The sequence below is a fragment of the Zingiber officinale genome, chromosome 9B (assembly GCF_018446385.1).
Source record: "Zingiber officinale cultivar Zhangliang chromosome 9B, Zo_v1.1, whole genome shotgun sequence".
Taxonomy (NCBI): Eukaryota; Viridiplantae; Streptophyta; class Magnoliopsida; order Zingiberales; family Zingiberaceae; genus Zingiber; species Zingiber officinale.
In genome coordinates, this window is record NC_056003.1 from 115299007 (window position 1) to 115322756 (window position 23750).

The 23750-nt window shown below is 36.7% G+C and overlaps 1 protein-coding gene and 1 long non-coding RNA gene across 2 annotated transcripts; one reads left to right on the forward strand and one right to left on the reverse strand.

The window, feature by feature from the left end:
* Positions 1 to 7254: 7254 nt before the first annotated feature.
* Positions 7255 to 13848, forward strand: LOC122025062 (protein NRT1/ PTR FAMILY 6.3-like). Its single transcript, XM_042583822.1, has 4 exons — positions 7255 to 7443; positions 7558 to 7775; positions 7882 to 8453; positions 12823 to 13848. Exons 1-4 carry the CDS (start codon positions 7323 to 7325, stop codon positions 13706 to 13708), a joined length of 1797 nt encoding a protein of 598 aa, XP_042439756.1. The 5' UTR covers positions 7255 to 7322; the 3' UTR covers positions 13709 to 13848.
* LOC122025063 lies at positions 7452 to 8009 on the reverse strand. The gene is made up of 2 exons (XR_006123592.1): positions 7874 to 8009; positions 7452 to 7802 (listed from the first exon to the last, which is right to left on the reverse strand). It is a non-coding gene; the product is annotated as an uncharacterized LOC122025063 (long non-coding RNA).
* Positions 13849 to 23750: the final 9902 nt, after the last annotated feature.

A 23750-nucleotide genomic window follows, 5' to 3' on the forward strand; every position in this document is an offset into this window, starting at 1 on the left:
CTCGTCTGCCGGTGTACTCTTCCGCAATGCCTCGTCCCTTAGACGCACCAAACCCGTCGGCTCTCTCTCGTGCCATCCTTCTCACTAGCTCCGTCTTCCGCTCAACTTCATGTGCTCCTAAGTTCCTGCACACTTAGACACAGGGTCAAAACACCACAGGACCTAACTTAACTTGTTTCATCACATCAAAATAACCTGGGGCTCCAACACCTTCTGCACCGACTGAACGAGGAAATGAAAGCGTCCACAGTATCTTTCCAGTTCGACCAATGGGGCATGGATATCGTTGGGTCATTCCCCATAGCGACAGGTCAGCGGAGATTTCTGCTCGTCGTGGTGGACTACTTCTCGAATTGGCTGGACTCCGAGCCGCTTGCAAGAATAACCGAGCATATGATCATCAAGTTCATTTGGCAGAACATTATATGCCGGTTCGGCATCCAACGTCGGCTCATATAAGACAATGGGAGACAATTCGCCGGTCAAGGGCTCAGAGAGTGGTGCGAGGGCTATGACATCCAACAGGCTTTCACCTCTGTGGCCTACCCCCAGGGCAACGGACAAGCCGAAGTCGCCAATCGGGAAATCCTCAGAGTTCTAAGTGCTCAGCTCGACCACACCGGAGACAGCTGGGTCGACGAGCTCAACAGTGTGTTGTGGGCCCTTCGCACGACCCCGAAGGAGAGGACTGGCATAACCCCCTTCTACTAGTATACGACGGCAAAGTAGTTGTCCCTATGGAGGTCGGGGTAAAATCCTATCGGGTGCAGTACTACGATGAAGGAAACCCCGAACGGAGACTCATGGAGCTCGACTTGGTAGACGAAACGTGGGCTAAAGCAGCTGTTCGGCTAATAGCGTACCGGTAACAGATGAAGTAGAACTATAACCGGAAGGTGATCCCAAGGTCCTTCCAGGTCGGCGATCTCATATGGAAAATGGTGAAGCCAGTCAGTGACGTCACTAAGCTCGAAGCCCCATGGGCGGGACCTTTTAAGATCATGCAAAAGTTCCGCTCAGGCGCCTATTACTTGGAGGATGAGGGAGGAAGGCAGCTCAAGAGGTCATGGAGCGCAAATCATCTTCAACCCTACAAGGCCGGATGAGAGGTGTGCAAGTGAATACATGTATTTTTGTATGTTTCCTGAACGCAGGACAAATATGAATAAAAGTGAAGAATGTCACTCTTGAGATGCATCTTCTCCAACGGTTGAGTGACGACCTTAAACCCTCATCTTCACCAATGGTCGAGCGGCGACCTTAAACCCTTGTCTTCACCAACGATCGAGCGGCGACCTTAAACTCTCGTCTTCACCAACGGTCAAGCGGCAACCTTAAACCCTAGTCTTCATCAATGGTCGAGCGGCGACCTTAAACCCTAGTCTTCACCGACGGTCAAGTGACGACCTTAAACCCTAGTTTTCCCTAATGGTCGAGCAGTGACATTAAACCATGGTCTACATCAACAGTCGAGTGGTAACCTTAAACCCTAGTATTCATCAATGGTCGAGCGACGACTTTAAACTCTGGTCTATATCATTTTTTACGGAGAGTTGGCCTCGAAGGGCAGTTTCTTCGGCTGACCAGCTTTTCCGTTCGATGACCAAAAAATCTTTAGCTTCTTTGAGTTTCTTAGCGAGGGTCCGGGCCTCTTTATTCTTCAGGTCCATGTCTTCGATGGCCCGGAGTTTCCTTGCATTAGCCGATTCGATCTTGACGTCAAAGGTGCTGACTTGCTTGTTAAGCCGAGCCAGTAGAGAGGCCTGCTCTATGCTCTTTCCCCACTCGGCCTCGAGTAGCTCGGTGCTCTTTGCCAAATCGGCCCTCAGCTTAGCCACCTCAGCATTTATCTGCTCCTGAGAGGTGGATGATTGACCGCTCGATGCCTTCAGTTTCTTGACCTCCTCCTCCAGAAAGGCGAGCCTTTGGCACATGGCCAGACTCTTTATCCAATATTGTGAATAACCAGGAAAGTATAAGCGCTAACCAGGCATAAATTGAGAAAATACAATAAAACACAACACTTACCCCAGTGGATATCTGGGTGTGGCTGTCCGCAGGCGCCCCCGGAGGCATCATCGTTGCACAGGCTCGGCGTTAGCCCATATATGTGCGAGCGACACTTGGATAATTATTTGATGCTCGGGGGCTAGGGATTCAGGGCTAGTCGACTCGCGTCATTCCTCAGTCTGCAAATGAAGAATCACCGTTATATGGAATTGGTCGCTCAGGGATGATTGGGCCGAGGTCGCTCGACCGGACGGCCGAGCCAAGGACGCCAGACAGATACCAAATTTTTTGACCTTCGATGGTGGTGGCATGAAGGCCACTAGCAGCACGCAAAGAGTTCCCTGCGGCAGACCAAATAACGATGGTGTCCGATCAGACGATGTAGGGGTCGCAATCTCTTGAACAGGAGTGGGGGTTGAATTTCAACCCGCTCGGTGGTCCGCACCACCGAGGAAGTGGAGCACGATGAAGGCTCCGCCCGGCGCCTCTTGCGCTTGATCAGTGGCTCTCCTGAGGAGGCCGAGCCTGACGCTCCCTCAACCTGAATGACCGGAAGTCATTCAGAGGGAGGGTGTGATCCACCAGTCACTCCACCGCTTGGCGTCTGGCTGACTGCCCATCCGCTCACCAAGACTGGAGCCGCTTTGCTCTCGTCTTGTGGATCTTCTTGAGAGTCGACCGGTTGCATACTGCGGCTCTCCAACGCCTCCACAGCCGTTGCATTGACAACGACATCCGCAAGCTTTGCCTTGCCGGTCAGACGCGCATGTAGCATGACTTCAGCTGCAAAAGAGGAAGAAAAATCAATTAGAATCAAAGGAAGGAGTGAAGAAGTTACATACCTAGGCTGGACGGAAGCTGAGTACGGATCGGACTCAAGCCAAAAATATAGAGGATACCCTCTAGCAGCAACTTGTGGATGCCATATTTCTGACCGGCCAACATTGAAGCTGCATTAAGGTAGTTCAATTGACTCTTGTATTGTTTCAAGGGAGGCTGGCTTGCCACTTAGAGCTGCTAGTTAGTCGGGAAATCGGGCCGCTCGGGAAGGCATACAAAAAAGAAGTATTTCCTCCAATACTTGTTGGAGGTCAGTATTTTGTCAAAGAAAACTAGGCTCACTCGAGCTTGGAAGAAAAAAGTCCTCGGGTCGGACAATTTGGGATAATAAAAGTAATGAAAAATCCGGAGAGTGGGAAGAATGGCGTGCAGGCGGAACATAACCACTACCCCGCACAACAACTGAAAGGAGTTCGGCACTAATTGATGAAGGGAGATGCGAAAGTATTTACAAACGACAAGATAGAAGGAGTGAATGGGAAACCGCAGACCGGCGGTAAACGGATCCCTAAAGAAACAAAGACAGCCGGGCGGCGGAGAATTTGGCTGATCGGAAGGAGAAGAAAGAACAACTTTGTAGTTGGAAGGAAACATAAAGGCGGCCGTCAGGCTCTCAACATCACTGGCGTCAAACCTTGACTCAGTCTGGTATACCAAGGCCCATGGACGAGCAGTTATCGCCGAAAAGCTCGAGGATGGGGATCTAAAGGAGGAGAAGGCGACGCACACGAGTTTATAAGCCTCGGGGCTTGCCGACCGGAGCCATCCGATCTAGGTCGCGGAAACCCAGGCAGAAATCGGACCGTTAAATTCAAAGCGCCAAACGTCACATCGTCAGCGGATATTCTCCTGTCACGTCAAGCGTGTGGCGGCAGCGGGCAGGACACGTGGCGCCTTATCACGGGCTGACATTTAATGGAGGTAATTAAGGAGGCATGAGTCATGCTCAGCCATCATGAGCCGGGATTTGAACGGTCTCTCAGAAATATGGCTGATGTCAGCCCGGATCGTGCTCGCCCAAGGCAGCGCAAGAAAAGGTTTTTCCAAGTATGAATGTTCGTTGTGCTGATCGACGTAAGGAAGGGGACGTGCCACCAAACGATAGCCTACAACATGTCGATCGACAGTAAAAGCTGTTAACATTCGCTCGGTTACAGAAGAGCAGTCCCATTGCCGGCCGACGGATTATGTCGGACCGATTAGAAGATAAGGAACGTCATAAACCGAGCGGGTGAAAAGTTTCACAAATAATTTTGTCCAGTCAGTCGGACTTGCAGCTTCCTTCGACTAGACTTAAGGGGGGCATGTGATGCGGTGATAAGGAGGGGTCATCCTTCGTGGGATAGCTGCCATGATAAAGGTCAAAGTCAAGACGGTCGACACTCAGATATCATCGACCGGCCGGGCGATCAGGTCAATGCTCAGATATCATCGGTCGGTCAGGCGATTATTCCCCGACCGAGGGAGAAGGTTCCGGTCCAATCTATCTTTGACATGGGGAGGTGTCAAATGACCGACGCTCAATGGAGTAGTGGACGCCGGACGAAAGAGGAGACGATATGCAGAAGTCGGGCCGAGCAGCTACCCCGCTCGGCCAAGCAATAGGACTCAACATTGGCAGAGCGAAACTTCGATCGAGCGGACGTAACATAAGCACAGGGGAGTTCCGGCCGAGCGGACGCGACACATGCAACGAAATCCTCGACCGAGCAGGTGGTACATAGGAATAGCGAAGTCCTGGCCGAGTGGCTATTCCGCTCGGCCTAGCAGCAGACCCCCTGTGTCATCCATCGACATCCTTTTGGAAGTTAGTGCTGCTGACACCAGGCATGGTCAATCAGAAGATCGTACGGCGGAAGCTTCCACTGTCACTTCAGTGATATGCTCTGCCTGTTAAGGTATTGTGTCAGGGACACTTTACTGACAAGTCTTTTCAGAGGAAACTTTGGGAAGCGTGCTCACCTTCGGGAACGTGCATGTGCGCTACAGGAGCTCTATATAAAGAGGGTCTAAGTATTGATGGAGATATACAATAGACACTATTCGTATTACTATTTATTTTTGTTATTGCTCCATCTTCTATATCATCATCGATAACTGATTTAAACGTCAAATGACCAACGCCGCCTTCTACATCATCCACGATACCTTCTACATCATCCACGGTAGAGTTAATTAGTAGCATTTGAAAGAAAAAGAAAAAAAAAATCATTTAGTAGACGCATTTCCTCCATGAGCTGCCATTTCGTCCCCGGCAACAACACTGCCTAAAGATGAACATCAACATCAGGCGGCATAAATTAAAGAATACGAAACCTCCACATTAACTTATCCGCACATTAGATTTACAACTCAACTCTTATATTTTCTTTAAACAAGACTGAATCAAGTTAATTGACATATTTATTATTGTCAGGGATATGGTCAGAGTTAGATATCTAAATTTTTTAAAAAATAATAATATTACGATAATAATAGCTACTTAACATGGAACCTCCCTTTCCCTTTCAGGGTGATTGAGAAATTTAAAAATGCAACTTTATTAATTAATATTTTAGGACCATTTCTCTTGGCCGAGAATTAAAGGGCATCTTTTAGTTTTAAAAGCATCATCAAAAATTCATTAATTGTACGTTGATATTTAAATTATTAGAAATTAAATATACAAATTTTCTAATCAAATCATATAATCACTAATCAGGCACAGACGATATAATTTCGTATTGTCTGTACACCGACCGAATGAGCCGATCGAGCGACCTCTGACCCTTAATTTTTCTATCAATATTTATTATAAAATTGTAATTATATGCGTGCACTCTGACGTTTTGGATAAGTCAATGTTTAAAATTTGGTATCGCAATTCTCCGCATTTGATTTTATCAGGCGGGGGCAGTTCAATCAAGAGATGTCGATGCTGGTCTTGATTAAGACCCGTCATATTGCTCAGACTGTTAACATGATTGAAGTCAAACGATTCCAACAATGAACATGTTGTTTACAATCTGCTATTGGTCCACCTGACTGCCTAATTAAGATTCCAAACTTTATGCGTTGGTACATGGGGGGAATTTTTAAAATAGGCATAAACAGTAAAGTAATTACCAAAAATAGGTAAGATTAAAATTTTTTACAAATCTAGGTGAGAGGACTTTATATCCGGGATTTAAATCTATTCCGGGATTTAAATCCCGGATATGAATGAATTATCGGGATTTAAATCTCGGTAATTGTTTTTAATTTTTTTTACAAATGGTTTCTTTTTTTCATTTGCTTAAGTTTTTTTTTTAAAAAAAAATTATGTTCCAAGATCCACCCGACCATTTTAGAAATGGAACATAATTTTTTTTAAAAAAAAATAAAACTTAAGAAAAAAAGAAACCATTTGTAAAAAAAATTAAAAACAATTACCGGGATTTAAATCCCGGTAATTCATTCATATCCGGGATTTAAATCCCGGAATATGAGGAAATAAATTTAAAAAAAATAAGAATCGGGATTTAAATACCGGATATAAAGTCCTCTCACCTAGATTTGTAAAAAGTTTTAATTTTACCTATTTTTATAATAACTTTATTGTTTATGCCTATTTTAAAAATTTTCCCGGTACATCGACTCTCAATTTTAATCGATGAATTTCTTTTCATTATAATGAATGATTGATATAAAAATATTATAATAATAGATGTTTTTGTTGTTATAAGTACTTTCCAAGCATAGATTTCTTAGATCATTCTTTTTGCGATCTAGGAGATGTATCATTTATATTTATAGTCAGATCGTGATCCATGATCTGATTGTAAATTGTTACGAACTTTTTTTGGGTTCATCGTTCCCATCAGATTATAATTTTTATTCGAAGCGGGCGGTCGGAGGTCGTCCGGAGGTGGATAAGTGGCTAGGTTATTGGGCGCCGAGCGAGAGTATCCTCCGGACGACCTCCGGCTGTCCGCTCCGAACAAAAATTATAACATGATGGAGACGGTGAACTCAAGAAGGGATTGCAATAATTACGATCGAATCGCGACCACGATCCGATCGTAAATATGAGTGGCACATTCCCTGAACCACAAAAAGTGGTCCAGGAAATCCTGCCTCATACTTTCCAATGTTGAATCAATCACTTCTAAAATTAATCAATATAAACTAAATACTTGACAGTAACTAAAAATGTCTCAGGGTCCGCAGCAGGCCATTTAGGTTGTTACTCAGTTATCCGCGGTTCAAACTCCAACTACGACGTATTTATAAGAATTTTTCCTTCAAATGAAAGCGTAATCGAAGGACACTGGATTTATGGGGTAGTCGCTAAGTGGCCGATGAAAAACTTCCGTGGGACTGGATCGATCACCGAGGGATAAGCTAAAATAAATCCAAACTTTCTTATCTATAAAAGGCTTCCCTCTTCCTCTGTTTCTGCATACTTATTCACAACAAAGCCTCGATATCTTCTTCTAATTCGACCGAGTACAATGGTTGGCTTGCCGGAACACAAAGCCTCTGGCGAGATCGTCGCCGACGCCTGGGACTACAGCGGCCGCCCCGCCGTCCGATCCGGCACGGGCGGCTGGACCAGCGCCGCCATGATCCTAGGCACGTAGTAGATAGATCTTATAATCGATTCTCAGTACTTGTAATTTCAGCTAGCTCTGGTAAATTATGATTAAATAGCATTAATGGCGAATCCATGTTGACGTGCGATTGAAGTGGTGGAGCTCAACGAGAGGCTGACGACGCTGGGGATCGCCGTCAATCTGGTCACCTACTTGACTGCGACGATGCACCTGGGTAATGCCGCCGCTGCCAACGCCGTCACCAACTTCCTGGGCACCTCCTTCATGCTCTGTCTCCTAGGCGGCTTCGTCGGCGATACCTCTCTCGGCCGGTACCTCACCATCGCCGTCTTCGCCGCCGTTCAAGCCTCCGTACGCACCCCTTCCCCTTTTTTTTTCCTGCAAATAATTAATTTGGAAATTGATTATTTTCCAAATTATAAGGGGAAAATTATAAGATGGGGCATTACATGAACAGGGGGTGGCGATCCTGACGATCTCGACGGCGGTGGCGGGGCTGCGGCCGGCGCCGTGCACGGCGGACGGCGTGTGCGAGAAGGCCACTGGGGCGCAGCTGGGCATGCTCTACCTGGCGCTCTACACGACCGCTCTCGGGACCGGGGGCCTAAAGTCGAGCGTCTCTGGCTTCGGCTCCGACCAGTTTGACGAGGCCGACAAGGAGGAGAAGGCGCAGATGCAGAAGTTCTTCAACTGGTTTTTCTTCTTCATCAGCATCGGATCGCTGCTCGCCGTCACCGTCTTGGTCTACATCCAGGATCACGTCGGGCGGCGGTGGGGGTACGGGATCTGTGCCGCGTCGATCGGGCTGGGGCTGATGGTCTTCCTCGCCGGCACGCGGCAGTACAGGTTCAAGCGGTTGGTGGGGAGCCCGCTGACGCAGATCGCGGCGGTTGTGGCGGCGGCATGGAGGAAGCGGGGGAGAGATTTGCCGTCGGACCCGACGTTGCTGTACGTCGGCGCAGCAGAGGGGGAGAAGGAGGCGCCGGAGAAGGACGGGAGGCAGAGGCTGCAGCACACCGACCAGTTAAGGTCAGTGGAAAATTATTACCCGCAGTTTCATTTATTATTATTATTATTTAATTATATTAATTAATTGATACTCAGCCATTTATTTATGTTTTTTTTATCAGACCTATATTATCATACTTTATCATTTAGTGGTCGATTATAAATTGATCATTGTGAAACTACGAGAAATTAGGGATATATATCTTCACTAAAGGGGGTGGATCCTCTAATCCATAAAGATTGAATTAATTTATGGTCCAGTCTTTACATTGGTAGAGGTAATGGACATCCACTTGTTAACAGGTGGGGGTCATTGCCTTCTACCCATCTTCGTATTTCGATGTTAACAAGTGGAGATCATTATCTCCCACCAATCTTTTTATCTCGGTCTAAGAATAGATCAGAACAAGAAGACTAGAGAATCCGACCTTCTTCACTAAAATAGGCTACATATTTACAAAGTAAATGTTATTCTTACTAATTTAATTTGTCTACTTTTATCCTAAAACATGATATTTTTAACATTTATATGATAAAATAAAAAATGCCTTACTTCCCTCCACACTTAACATGGAGAAATTACATATACAAATTAGATAAAACAAAGTTTAAATGGATAAAACTTTATTTAATAATTGTTTATCTTCTTCTAAAGTTGATGTAGGTCACATCTATTACTTTTTAAACATATGCAAAAAAAAAAAAAAATTAAAATTATTCCTTTTTATATAGTTTCCTTTTCTTTTTCTATTTTACTATAGGATTTAGTTTCCTAACTTTTTTTTTATTACACTTTTCCATTAATTATCTTCAATATAAAAATGTCATGCTTGTAATCACCTCACTTACTTGTTAGTTGGACAATAATAATACCAACAAAATATGTAGGATAAAACTCCAATATAGTATTATATAATTAATTTATCATTTAAATTTAATACATCAAATGTAGCTTCAATACAATAAAGAAATTACTATTTGCACTAAAAGAAAAATAATGAAGATGATGCCAATTCTCTAGGGATACATGCTTTTAAAAAAATCATTCTTTAATCACTTGACAATAGGTTATAAGTTGATCTCATAATTATCTTTCTTCATATAATTTAATGATGAATTATGAAAAACGTAATTGGTATACAGATGACATAGATGTCAAGTTGTAAAGGGACTTTTATCAAATCAAGAGTGACTAGTCTTCCCTGGTAATATCAAGCCTCACTTTTGCAGAATTGTTTTTGTTTAAATCACCCATGCACGTAAAGTTGTTCGTTTTATTCGTATGACATAGCATTAGGAAACAAAACGTGGATCGCAAGTTGAGTCCATATCTTTGGTTGAGTGAGCTAGTTCTAGTCCAAATTAATTTAATAATGAGTGGGTGTGACCATCATTTGAGCTGCAGCTATCCACATGACAAAACACAGCTCATCCACACTGTTTATTAATTTGCCTATAACATTAAATACTTTATTATCTCTCATCTATTATTGGATCAATAATTTTAATTTGCCGTGCTAGAAAAAATTTCAGTTTACTGGTCAAACAATGATAATTTGTTTTTTTTTTCTTTTTTTTTGTTTTTTTCCTTATAACTAGCTAGAGAATAGAAACATCTTTCTAAAATATTTAAATATATTTAAATAGGAAAACATTCTTCAAAGAATGTTTAAACATGTTTTGAGTTCGAGTGGGCTCATTAATTTATAAGCTTCTTCATATTGCAAAACTCATAATATAATTAATACGATTATGGACTTGCGTAACTAGCTAGTAATTCAAATGATTAATATTTTAAGGATTTTAGTTGAGCAGTCACGGACGGAATAAGACAAGGAAATTAAAATATATATTATTCGACTGATGCACTTGCAGACTCGTGTTGTCTCTTATTGACTTTCAGCAACGTAGATCTCCAAAGCTAGATTTGAAATGTCGCCATGTCGGAGATGTCGGCTTAGAAACCTATTTTTATTTTGACCCATGTAGCTTGCATCACCCATATTAATTATTTTATCCGCTATCATTTATTTAAGATTGTGATTTTTTTTAAAAAAAAATAAAAGATATACATTTTAGATAGAATATAAAATAAATCAATTAGGAATTAGATTTAAAATGGATAATATATTATATTTTATAAAAGATATGAATTTAATAAATGATATTGGAGTCATAATCTAAATTACATACCATATAATTAGGATGACCTTAAACGAAGAGAGTAACTTAATGCTTAAGAAAAGATCCGGAGCAAGTCAAAAGTGATCATATACTTGTGTAGAGATCTGAAGTAGGTCAAGAATAATTAAATACTTATAGGATAACTCGAAGAAAGTCAAAAGTAATTGGATACTTCAAAGAAAGATTTAGACTATAAAAATAATAATGATCATCCGTTTGATTGAAATACAATTAAAATCTAAATCATAAGATAAAAAATATTTCTATTATTAGAGTATCTATACTAGTTTTTTTTATTTGGAAGGTATAATATAGGATTAAAAAATTATTTTATTAAATTTAAATATCTATTTTTTTAATACATTTCCCTTATTTCTTCTCTCACTTTGTAATGTTTGAGAAATAGAATTTATCCTTTAAATTAAAAAAAATATTATTTATAAATATATAATTTAGAGAATAGATAGGATAGTCAATATAAAATTTTTTTAATTATGATATTTAAAATTTAAAATAAAATTTTTAAATAGAATATTTGATTACTCTTCAAATAATTTTTTTAAAAAAATCCGAAGTAAATAACACCATATCATCCCTAATAATTTTTTCTTTCTTTCAAGGCTCTTTACTCGTCTATTTAAAAAACTTATAAATCAATGGATATTTTATTAATGATTGAAGTACGGCACGTGACAGTGAGTCATCTTATCGAGTGAAGCTTCGCAATTATTATTATTGGATCATAATTAAATGCACATATACCTCCCCAAGATAGAGACAAAGCATTGGTAAAAAAATAAATTAATTAAATCCCTGAACTTTAATTATTTCTGACGAGAAGAGAAATGAACTGGGGAAGAGGGACAGAGGGGACAAAAAAAAAAATAGGATTTTTTTTCATCTCAGTTCATCATTTTAAAAAAATCAGAATGTTGTCGGTCAGAATCTTAGACAAGCAGCTTATTTGATACCAGCATCTAAATCTTTTGATTGCCTCTTCATGTCGCCACTTTTGTTCGTGGAAGTTTTTTTTTTGTCAGTAGCTAATTGCTAATAGGGATGCATAGAGTGCCCACGGAAGTAAAGCGATAAATGGATAGAGATTTATCACTTAAAGATTAAGGGGTCGAAGTTTAAAGTTCGCGGAGTATAAATCTTTATAACCCGTATAATTCATTTTCACATTCATTTATCTTAATTATGATTTATCTTTTTTATATTAGTCCTAGGATGGATTGACTGAGACACTCAGTAAGCACTTCATTTTATTTTTTTTTTCACCACTTAATTGAAATGCATTGAGTAAGAGCATCCACTTTAATTTCCTTATTACTATATTTAAAATTTAGAGTAAATGACTCACTTTATTAAATTTAGAAAATCATTTTTCACAACATACAATATCAACTATCCTAAAATTTCAATTATCCTTAATTTTTTTATTATTTTCTTCTCTTTCTTCTATTTTTTATTATTATATTTATGAAATGAGTGGAAGGAGAGAGATTGAAAAGATTGAGTGGAAGGAGAGAGATTAAAAAAATATATTATTTTATTTTTAGGGTAGATGTTTCATTCTTTAAATTTAGAGAATCATTATTCATCAAATCTAAATTGAGGAAATGGATAGGGTAACTGATGCAAAGATTTTTTAGCTATCTTATCCAAAATTTAAGATAAAATAGATAGAGGTAGCTGATGTGAATACTTTAAGTACAAATATTAGTTTCTTTCATTACTATTGCTAGGGTGTTAAACAAGCCTGGTTAAATTTTATGATCTTCAAACTTATATAATTAGGTAACTAAGTTTGAACTTGAAATGAATTAATTAAATTATTAAAATAACTATTCAAATTTAACTTAATTTTTTTAATGATCTTAAGCTTGATTTGTTTTGATTTTATCAAACTCTTAATTAAAATTATTTTAAATTTTTATATTTTAAACTTATTTAATTAATTATTAAATTAGATAATAAAAAAAATATTTAATATATTGATAAAAATTTTATTGAACAATATGATTTATAAATATTTTTTTTTAATGAACATTTGTGCACGAATATTTTTTCACATATAACTTTAATGGCATTGACATAGTATAAATCTATCACTTAATTACCAATTCTATTACGTTAACAATGATTTTTTTTAATCAGATTTTTAATATCTAGTTTAATTAGTTTTCGTTTTCTGTTGGTCCAGGTTCCTGGACCGGGCCGCCATTCCGGACGACACCGCCGCCGGTGGCCAACCGCCGGCGCTGCCTAGCAAGTGGCGGCTGTCGTCGCTGACTGAGGTTGAAGAAGTCAAGATCGTGGTCCGGATGGTGCCCATCTGGGCCACCACCATCATATTCTGGACGGTGTACGCCCAGATGACCACCTTCTCGGTTTCCCAAGCGACCCTCATGGACCGCCGCATCGGGTCCCACTTCCAAATCCCCCCGGCCTCCCTCACCGTCTTCTTCGTCGCCTCCATCCTCGCCACCGTCCCCGTCTACGACCGCCTCGTCGTCCCCCTCGCCCGCCGCCTCACCGCCCACCCCCATGGCCTATCCCCCCTCCAGCGCATCGCCGTCGGCCTCCTCCTCTCCATCCTCGCCATGGTCGCCGCCGCCCTCTCCGAGATTAAGCGCCTCCACGCCGCCCGCCGCACTGGCGGGGTGGCCCCGCTCAGCGTCTTCTGGCTCGTTCCGCAGTTCTTCCTCGTCGGTGCCGGCGAGGCCTTCACCTACATCGGCCAGTTGGATTTCTTCCTCAGGGAGTGCCCCAAGGGGATGAAGACCATGAGCACGGGGCTGTTCCTGAGTACGCTCTCGCTGGGGTTCTTCTTTAGCTCCGCGCTGGTGGCGGTGGTGCACAAGTTGACGGGGGCCGGGTCCGGCGGCCACGGCGCGTGGCTCGCCGACGACCTCAACCAGGGGAAGCTCTACAACTTCTATTGGCTGCTGGCGGCGCTGTCCGGCGTCAATTTGGCGGTGTACCTACTCGCCGCCAAGGGGTACATTTACAAGGAGCAGCGCTATTCGGCGGAGGACGAGAGCATCACCGGCGTGGAGTTGGCCGAGGAGGCCTGCTGCCAAGCGTAGATGATATAGATACCTATCTATTTAATTTTCCTTTTTTTTTCTTTTTTCTTTTTTCTTTTTTCTTTTATATTATCTGGTGTAATAATCGGCAACGCTTTGTCTCTTTTAACTCAACATCAACTGCTTGGTCGTTGTCTAAACTTTATGATTTTAGTATAAATCATTCTAAATCACTACAATCTTATCAGTTAGGATACATATAAATCATTGTTAAAAATATTTTAATAATATTATCTTTATATATTAAATATATACATTACAATTCAATTCTATCTCTATATATTAAATATATACATTATAATTCAATTCTAATCTGACTAAATAAATTTACCGATAATTCATAAAAAAGGCAAAATAAAACAGAACTCTTATTTTTTTCCCCCAAATTGTAAAAGGTTTACTTCATTCTAATTTTTCTTTTATCAAAAAAAAAAAAAACAACTCATATCTCTAATTTAAATCCTAAATTAGTCCAACATGGTAACAACGTAACTACCAAACCATAATTATTAAAATATAAAAAAAATAAAATCAGAGCCTCCAAAATAATTTAAGATGGCGTTTGATTTAGAGATTTGAAAATGAGGGAATGGATTCATTCCCAAACTTTATATTTGGTTGATGAGGATGGAATTAAAATTTTGAAATGAAACCCAAAATTTTGAGTATGGATGAAACTCACCCCTCCCTTGAGCTTTGATGGAATGAGGATAAGAATTAAGTTTTGGACGAAAATACCCTTATTATATTTATTCAATTTTTCTTTCATTTCACTCTTTCTCTTTGTTTTCTCTCTTCATTCTATCATCACATTTTCTCTCTCAACATATTTTCTCTCTCCTCATTCTCTCTCATCATACATTCTCTATCATTTTTCTTTCTGTATTCTCTCTCTCATTATTTTCTCTCTTCATTCTCTCCTCATTTTTTTATCACGCTTTCTCTCTCTCCTCAACCTCTCTTACCATACTCTCTCTCCATATTTTATCTCATCATATTTTCTCTTTCTTCATTCTCTTTCATCATACTCTCTCCTCATTCTCTCTCATCACACATTCTCTACCATTTTTCTCTCTGTATTCTCTCTCATCATATACTCTCTCTCATTATTTTCTCTCTTTTCATTGTCTCCTATTTTTCCATCATGCTTTCTCTCTCCTCAATCTCTCTTACCATACTCTCTCTCCATATTTTATCGCATCATACTTTCTCTCTCTTCATTCTCTTTCATCACTATCTCTCCTCATTCTCTCTCATCACACATTCTCTACTATTTTCTCTCTCATCACACACACTCTCTCATTATTTTCTCTCCTCATACTTTTCATCATACTTTCTCTCTCCTCAATCTCTCTTACCATACTCTCTCTCCATATTTTCTCTCATCATACTTTCTCTCTCTTCATTCTCTTCCATCACACACTCTCTCCTCATTTTCTCTCATCATATTTTCCCTCTCTTCATTTTTTCCCATCATACTTTCTCTCTCATCATACTTTCTCTCCTCAATCTCTCATTTTCTCTCTTTATTTTTTCCCATCACTATTTTTCTCTCAACACACTTTCTCTCTCATCATACTTTTTCTCTTCTCAATCTCTCATATCACACTCTCTCTCCTCATTTTCTTTCATCACACTTTCCTCCTCTTCATTTTTTTCCATCACATTTTCTCTCTCATCATTCTCTTATTATATGTTTCTCTCACATTCAACTTTCTCTTCCATTTAATTTTTTCTCTTATTTTCCTCTAAGGGTAAAAAAGAAAATTTAGATTCATTCCGATTGAAAATATTCAACTAACTAAATATTATTTTGAAAAATGATACCCAAGCTCATAACCATTCTCATTTTACAATATTATGATACTCATTTTCATTTCGATTCCTAGGAGAGAACCAAACGTCACCTAAATATTGGTATGAGTTTCACTCATAGTTAATTATAAATCTTTAAACATTTTCAATTTAATATATTATTTTAATCTGAATAAAAAATTATGATATTTTAAAATTTAGAATTTAACATTACATTATAAATAGTTATAAAATTATAACTATTATAATTACGTGACAATATCATTATAGTAATTATAAAATTATAATTGTTACATAGTATATACTATGATTTTATAATTGTTATAAGTATGATACTATGATTTTATAACGCTTATAATGCATACTTAGTTTATCATTTAGAAAAAAACTTTAAAAAAAAATAATGATAATTGAATAATTATACAGCAAGGAAAAAAAAATCCTTTTAATAAAAAAATAAAATGAAGCATCATCATCTTGTCTGATTCAGAAAATAAAGGGCGTCCTTTCCAATTTTTGTATATCATAAAACTAATTTAATTAAAAGGGAAATTTTATTCTGATTCTTCAAATCTTGACTTTCTTTTCCCAAACCAAAATATAATAAAATATTTAAATTTTATTCTGAACAATTATGTTGATTAAAAAGATAGTATTAAATTAATATTGATGTCATGAACTCAATTTAAATTAAAATATAGATATGTTATATTAACGATTTCTTATCGATCTCATAGATATGAAAAGAGGTATATATAAGTACATAGATATTAAATATATAGTAGAGTAAATTTTAGATTTTTAATTTTTAAAAATCGACTTTTAATCATTATATCATATATTCACTGTCTATAGCTAATTTAAATTAAATATAAATCGATTATATTAAAGATTCTCCTAGTATGAATTATATAAATATAAAAAGAGGCATAGACAATTCAATTTAAATTAAAGTTTCGATGACATTTAGTGGATGATTCTCGAAGATGCCTTGTTGCCTTTGTAACGGTAGACTGTTACTTTACCCCACTTCTCTCACCCGAAACTTTTCTCACGTGACGTGGCGACTTTGGCCCGCGAACTTTTTGAATTTTTCTCCTCGACGAGGAAGTAGCTTCGAAAGCTCAACCACCAAACTTTGAGCCATCTCATCTCCGTTGATTTTACCAAACTTTGAGCCATCACCGTTGCTTTCTCGCCATTTCATCGCATGTCTCCTAAAGCATTCTTAAAGCTTGGTATAAAAGGAGACGTGTCGGCATGGCCTAGCCAGATTCAAACTAATTAGAGTTAATGGTCGACTATAATTAATATAATAAATTAATTAATTTAAAAATATAAATAAAATAATAATAAAAAGATATACAATTGAAATAATCTTATTAATTATTATACCATTATTAATTTTTTCAACCTGACTTCTATTCAATATAAATGATTATAAAATTTACTAAAAACTCTTCTTCTATTTTATTATTTTATTATGATGTTTTATTTTAACAAGTTTCATCCGCTGTTGTTGGCTGTAGACATATGAAGAATTAAAAGAAGATCAACCAGTCAAATAATAAATATATTAGCTTTAATAATAGATAAGTAACTGATGTAATTATAATTTTTAAATATCACAATTAATAGATTACCTTTTTAAAATGCAGAATAATAAATTTTTTTAGTTAAAAATCTAAATTTGGCACCACCCAATATTATTGTAATTCAAATAATTGCATCTAAATATTTGTCATAATTCTAGCGGTATCAAATATTATCTCAAAGTCGTACCATTTTAAAATTTACAATAATAAACTAACCAATAAATCATATTAATGTGATATATGAATTAAAAATTGAACTTAATCAAATAAGTAAAATCTAACTTCAAAACTCTCAAAATCGCAACTAAATCAAGCGGCCAAAATTTCTAACAATAGACCTAAAAAATCCAAACCAAGGATTTAAAATCAAGTTCAAAACTCCTAAAAAATGAAGCAAAATCTATTTAGGTTGGAGTAAGATGATGGTGAGATTTAATTAGAGTCCTACATTAGAAAAATTTAGAAAAGATCATAAATTTAAAAGGATATAAAATATCTCTATTGATATTAGATCTTTTGGGTGGAGTACAAGAGTAAAGTTATAAGGTCCTAAGTCCAAAATAGACAATATGTAACCGGTCCTACATCACATTTTCTCCGCTAAGTATCAGCATTTGAGTTTTCAGTCTTGATTGTCCTCAAGCATTTCCGATCTGATCCATTTTATCCGTAGGACTAATATGCTCGACTTGAGTTTGATTATTTCTGGATTTTGAGAATTTCACCGATTTGTAATGGCAATGTGATTTTTTAATTGATGTCTAGCTAGTGATCACGATCTTGATCCGGTTGGCTAAGATCTTTTATGAAGATTTTCGACAACTGGAATATGGTTCTCCTAGCTCCTACTTGACAATTGGTACGCTACTTATTTCCATGTATTAAAGGGATTTTCCTCTTTTTTTCTGATGTCGATGTGGGTGATAATGTTATATATTCTTCTAGCTAGCCATTTACTCATCTCCTTTCCTTTTCCTTTTCGCTCTAGTATTGAAATGGATTTTGGAGTTTGATATGTTGACGTTGATTAATTAATTTGGTATATATTTGCTTGTGTGCTTGATATGCTTCGAGAGGACGACAGTTTGCTTGCTTTACAGATGCTGATTAGATTTTTTATGTTTATTTTCATATTGATGTTGATTTGGGGTTTGCTTGTGCTTTTTTTTATTATTTATTTATGAAAAGGGGTAAATATATATTGTTGGATTTTATTATCCCTATTAGATGGATTTATTTGTGAGTTGAATATATGAATATCATCTGAACCCTTTAAAATGATAACTTATGTTTATTGGTTTTGGGTTATTGAATATAGGTTTAATATGTAAAACTCTTTAGTCCAATTCATTATTATCTATGAGCTGATAACACATTTGATTTCTATATAAAGGTGAGGTTCTTAAGGGTTTAGGGTAATCTTGACATTGTTTATTGTTTCCCATTGACAAAAAGATTTTCGGGGCTGTCATCCCCTAAGCTTTTTGAAAGACCTTCTTTTTTTTTCGTTGTTAATCAAAGCTGATGACGTCCTTAAGACAAAGATAATGACTCTTTAATTAAGTTCCTTGTCTTTATGTTTATATATTGATTTCTTATATTATGTTTAATTGATTAAACTAGATTTTTTTATTCTTGTATTTTCTATATGTGAGTTCTTCGTATTTTAAAATTCATGTGGCTTATGTTTTATAATAACTAACATGTGGTATTAGAGTCAAAGGCTCTGCTTCTTCAATTTTATGGTAATACAGTTTAAGTTTTTTGTCGATTTGTTATTTGTATACGACATCAAGTTTTCCTAGTATAATGCAGTTTTTTTTATCATAAAAAATCATATAAGAAAAACCTATGATAGATGTGTTTTCCAAATTCTTCGTGCTTCTGTGTAGAACACGAAAAATGAAGAAAGAACCGTCACATTTAACCTAATTTTTAGGTCAAATCATAATGACTCGATCTATTGGCTTTGTCAGCCAATCAATTACCAAGTCTAAAATGATGAACAGAATTAATGGGAATCTATTAATTCAATCGATTCAGTTGACACCAATCGATTGGTGAATTTCACCAATCGATTAGCGCGACATGATCAAATAAAGGAACGATTTCTGATCGATCAGATTAATCGATTCAGACTATCAATCGATTAACAATTTTTTTTTCAATCCATTAAAAGCCTTAAGTCGCGATAAAATCTTGCTATCAATCGATTAAGGATTTTTTCGAATCGATTAATAGGTTGAAATAATGACAGAAACGACTGGAATCAATTAAAGTTATCCTGATTGATTGTGAATTTTTTTCAATCAATTAATAACCTTAAACTTATGACAAAACATTTCCAATTGATTAAAAGTCTTAAATAATCTATTAAAATTGTTTCTAAGGGATTAGAATATTTCTAATCGATTAGCACTGTTTCAATGAGAAACCATGCATAATGAAAATATAATAATAATAATAATTTTTAATGCATTAATGATTAAGAATAGATTAAATAGCATTAAATAATGATTAAATTATAGAATTTGAAAGATGTTTTAGCTTTTTAAAAGTGTATTCTATATAGAAATAGTCACGTAGAGTAGACTTTTAGATTGATTAAGGTAATTGATTGAGTTAAATCAATCGATTATCATATGATATATATCAATCGATTAATAAATTTAATTTGGAGTTATTATAGCTGATTAAGTGATTATCTGTTCGATTAAAGTTTCTAGTATTTTCTTAGGTCTATCTATATAATATGTTACTAAGTTAAACTATTGTGTCGTCTCAAAAGAATGCACATTATGTATATTTAGTGCATTTTATATTGATAAACGTATATTTATGCTAAAAATAATGAACATAATGGAATGTTACTTTTATACCAAATATATGTTTAAGGTAGCTTACAACTATGAAACAAAATTTTATTTTGTTCAGATCATACATAAAATATGTTAGCTGAGATGAAGACATATTATGTAGTAGATTAAGGTTGTTGTGAGGTTTGAACCAAATTATACCTCATATAAAATATCATATTATATATACAATAGGTTGGTCTAACGGAAGGCATATTATGTGACCAATTAAAATTTGAGTTTTATCAAAGAATATCACTAACAAATTGTATTTTAGTCCACAGAGTAAATTCTCATTTATATGCATTTAAAATTTTATTTTATTTACATAATTTTATATTATATATGTTTTTGACTTTAGTTAAATCGTGAGCTTAAATAAATTTCTCTCTTTAATTTCAGTGAAATCTGTAATTGCTAGTATTAATAATATCCTAATATTAACTTATTCGAATTTTGTTGAATGAAAAGAATACGTGATCGTAGTCTTAGACTGCATAGATTTAGATTATGCATTAAGGAACGATCGCCCCACACCTCTGACTAGTGCTAGCACTATAGAACAGAGGACTGAATTTCAGCTATTGAGGAAATTAAATCGCATGAGTCTAAGCATCACGAGGCTTTCCATACCAGCACCAATAAATGACTCAACAATAGAGAGAGGAGATACTAGAAGTTCCTGAACTATCCGACAAACCGATTCACCTCAAATGAAAAGGTTGAAACTACCACACTTCTTACGAAGTTAGTAACCATGAGGTACAATGGTAAAGGAAACATAATAGAGTACATTATGGAGATGTCCAATATAGTGACAAGTTTAAAAATACTAAAACTTGATATGTCTGAGAGTATATTATTGCAAGTCATCTAGATGTCTTTGCATGCACATGTCACTCCTTTAAAAATATTATATAATACTCAAAAGGAAAAGTAGGCATTGAATGAATTCATTGCTCAATGCATGAAAGCGGAGGGAAGACTGAAGATTGAGACATCTGAGAGTACTCACTTAGCATATGGTTCTCAAAGTGCGAGCAAGAAGCGAAAGATGATCAATAACAAAGGAAAAGGAAAATAAACTGCAGATTCTGGAGGTAATGACTATAAGAAACATGATAACGAATTCACTTATTTCTTTTGAAAGAAGAAAGACCATATGAAGAAAGACTATATCAAGTACGCCAATTAACATATAAATAAGGATAAACTTCTCAATTTTATTAGTTCGTAAGTCAATTTAGAGATTGTATCCACTGACACTTGATAGATAGATATTGGTACTACTATTCACATAAGTGTCACTATGTAGAGTTACCTCAGGAGTTGACTTCCATTTGATGGCGAAAGATACATCTATACGGGGAATAGAAAGAAGGCTAAAATCGAGTTAATTAGTATTTTAGGCTTTGTTTAAGAACCAATATCTTTTTGGATTTAGAAAATATATTTATTGTACCATATTTTCAATAAAATTTAATTTTGATTTTTTATTTGGACAAATCAGGTTATTCTTGTTCATTTAAAAATAGAATTTTTAGTATTTTATTTAATTCAGTATTGGTTAGCAATGATTCCTTAGTTAATAAGTTTTATAAATTGAACACCTTTACTCCTACGGTTAATAACGTAATAATACATAGTATAGGTACGAAATGCAAATTGACCTATGAGAATTCTTCCATATTGTTACATAGGTATTTAGGAAATATATTCAAACAACGCGTAAAAATGTTAATGTCATATGGAATTCTTGATTCCCTTAATATATCAAACTTTGATGTCTGCATAGAGTGTGTTAAGAGGAAAACCACTAACAAAAAAAAAACAAGGGGGCTAGTCGTTGTAGTGACGTTTTATAGCTAAGGCATATGGACATTTGTGGATCATTCCCTAAGGCATCTTAAAATGAACACATATATTTTATTAGCTTCATAGATGACTATTTTAGATTTGATTATCTGTACCTAATTCATGAGAAGTCATGATCTTTAGATATATTCAAAATTTTCAAAGCTGAAGTTGAACTTCAAGTAGGTATGAAAATAAGTCGTCTGATCTGACCATGGATAATATTACGATCAATCAAGGTGAACAACGTTCAAAACCTTTTTGTAAACTATCATGTTGAGTGTGGGATTGTGCCTCAATATATCATACCTAATACACCCAGTTAGAATGGTGTAGTTGAGTGTCGCAATTGAACCCTAAAAGATATGGTGAGAAGTGTTAGTTAGAGCCCTAGAGTCAATCATTTGATGATTGTTGTATGAACTCATTGTATCATATTTATTATGTATATAAAAGCATTTATTTATGGTTATTATACTTACTTGTATTGGTGCCAAATAACTAAGTATAATAGTGTCCTTGAGTAGAAGATTCTTACCTATATCAATCGATTGGTTGAATCGATAGTGAGATGATATAGGGAACACTACTCTTAATCATTCCTAGTCAAGTATTAACATTCAGGGACAATGTTAATGCGACGAGACTAGCATGTAGGTCAACTCGATAACTTGATCTCACAAGTCATGGATATAGAGATATCAAGTTGACACATGGGTATGCATTGAAGAATGTATACTGAATGACCCGCCATGAGAAAGTATCATGGATCGTTATATGAGTGTCATATACTTTCTCATGTGGCTATTAGTATGACTATTAGTTCTTGGACCTGAAGTCACCATGGTTCCCTACATAAGGAGTTGCATACTTTGGCTTCGTCAAACGTCACCCGTAACTGGGTGGACTATAAAAGTGATTACTGGGTATGTAACAAATTATGCGGAGCGATGTGAGTGATGTAGATAGGATCTATCCCTCCTATATAACGAGAGTGACATCATTATTCTTGATAGAGTGAGACCACTAAGTGCATGGTCATGCCCAAATGAGTCAATATGAGATGTTGAGCTCATTTGATTGAGTGAGTCTACTTGGAGTTCAAGATTTAGATTGATTAGAGGATGACACGGTCTATGCCTCACATTGATCAATCTAGATGTCTAGGATAGAAGGACATTGTCACATATTGTGAAGAGTCACAATTAGTAGTCACAAGGTGCTGTTGGATCTCAACATTCTTGTAACTTGGGTAGTAATGATGTGTTGCTAGATACCGCTCATTGCTTATGCTTCTAAATGGGTTTAGGAACATTGCCAACGTTACAAGAACCTATAGGGTCATACACAAAGGGCAATTAGATGGAGATTAGGTTCATTTGATGAGCCAAGAGGATTAGGTTCATGTGATGAACCAAATTAGATTAAGAGTCATCCAAAGTAAACTAATTGAGTTGGACTCAATTTGGTTCATGTGTTAAATGAGTCTAATTTGAACTTAGACTCATTGAGCCAATTTAATTCAATGAATAGAGATTCATTAAATTAAAATTGATTTGAACCAATAGTTAGATTTGATTAACCATGGGAGAGAAGTGGTCAATTTTGACTTGACTTGAGAGGAAAATGAAAGGTCAAGTTTGACTTGACCATTGCCACCTCATTTGTGAGTTGGCATTAAGTGGACTAATGATGATGTGCCACATCATCAAGGCTAGCACATGTGTGTGTCACCTCATGAGGGAGATCAAAAGCCTTGACTCTTGATATCCCATGGAGGTTTAAAAGCTTTTGAAGTGGCCGACCACTTTAACTCTTGTGTGAGTTTCATTTTGGTTTGGTAATCTCCTTCTTCTTCCTCCTCTCATCTTCTTCTCCCTCTCCTCCACCTTGGCCGAACCTTCAAAGGTGCTAGTACACCTT

Bases quoted from the DNA above. Each gene is read 5' to 3' on its own strand.
- LOC122025062 (XM_042583822.1), top strand. From the start codon at position 7,323: ATGGTTGGCTTGCCGGAACACAAAGCCTCTGGCGAGATCGTCGCCGAC. The intron at 7,444-7,557 runs GCACGTAGTAGA...GTGCGATTGAAG, and splicing joins CAGCGCCGCCATGATCCTAG to TGGTGGAGCTCAACGAGAGG. The intron at 7,776-7,881 runs GTACGCACCCCT...TTACATGAACAG, and splicing joins TCGCCGCCGTTCAAGCCTCC to GGGGTGGCGATCCTGACGAT.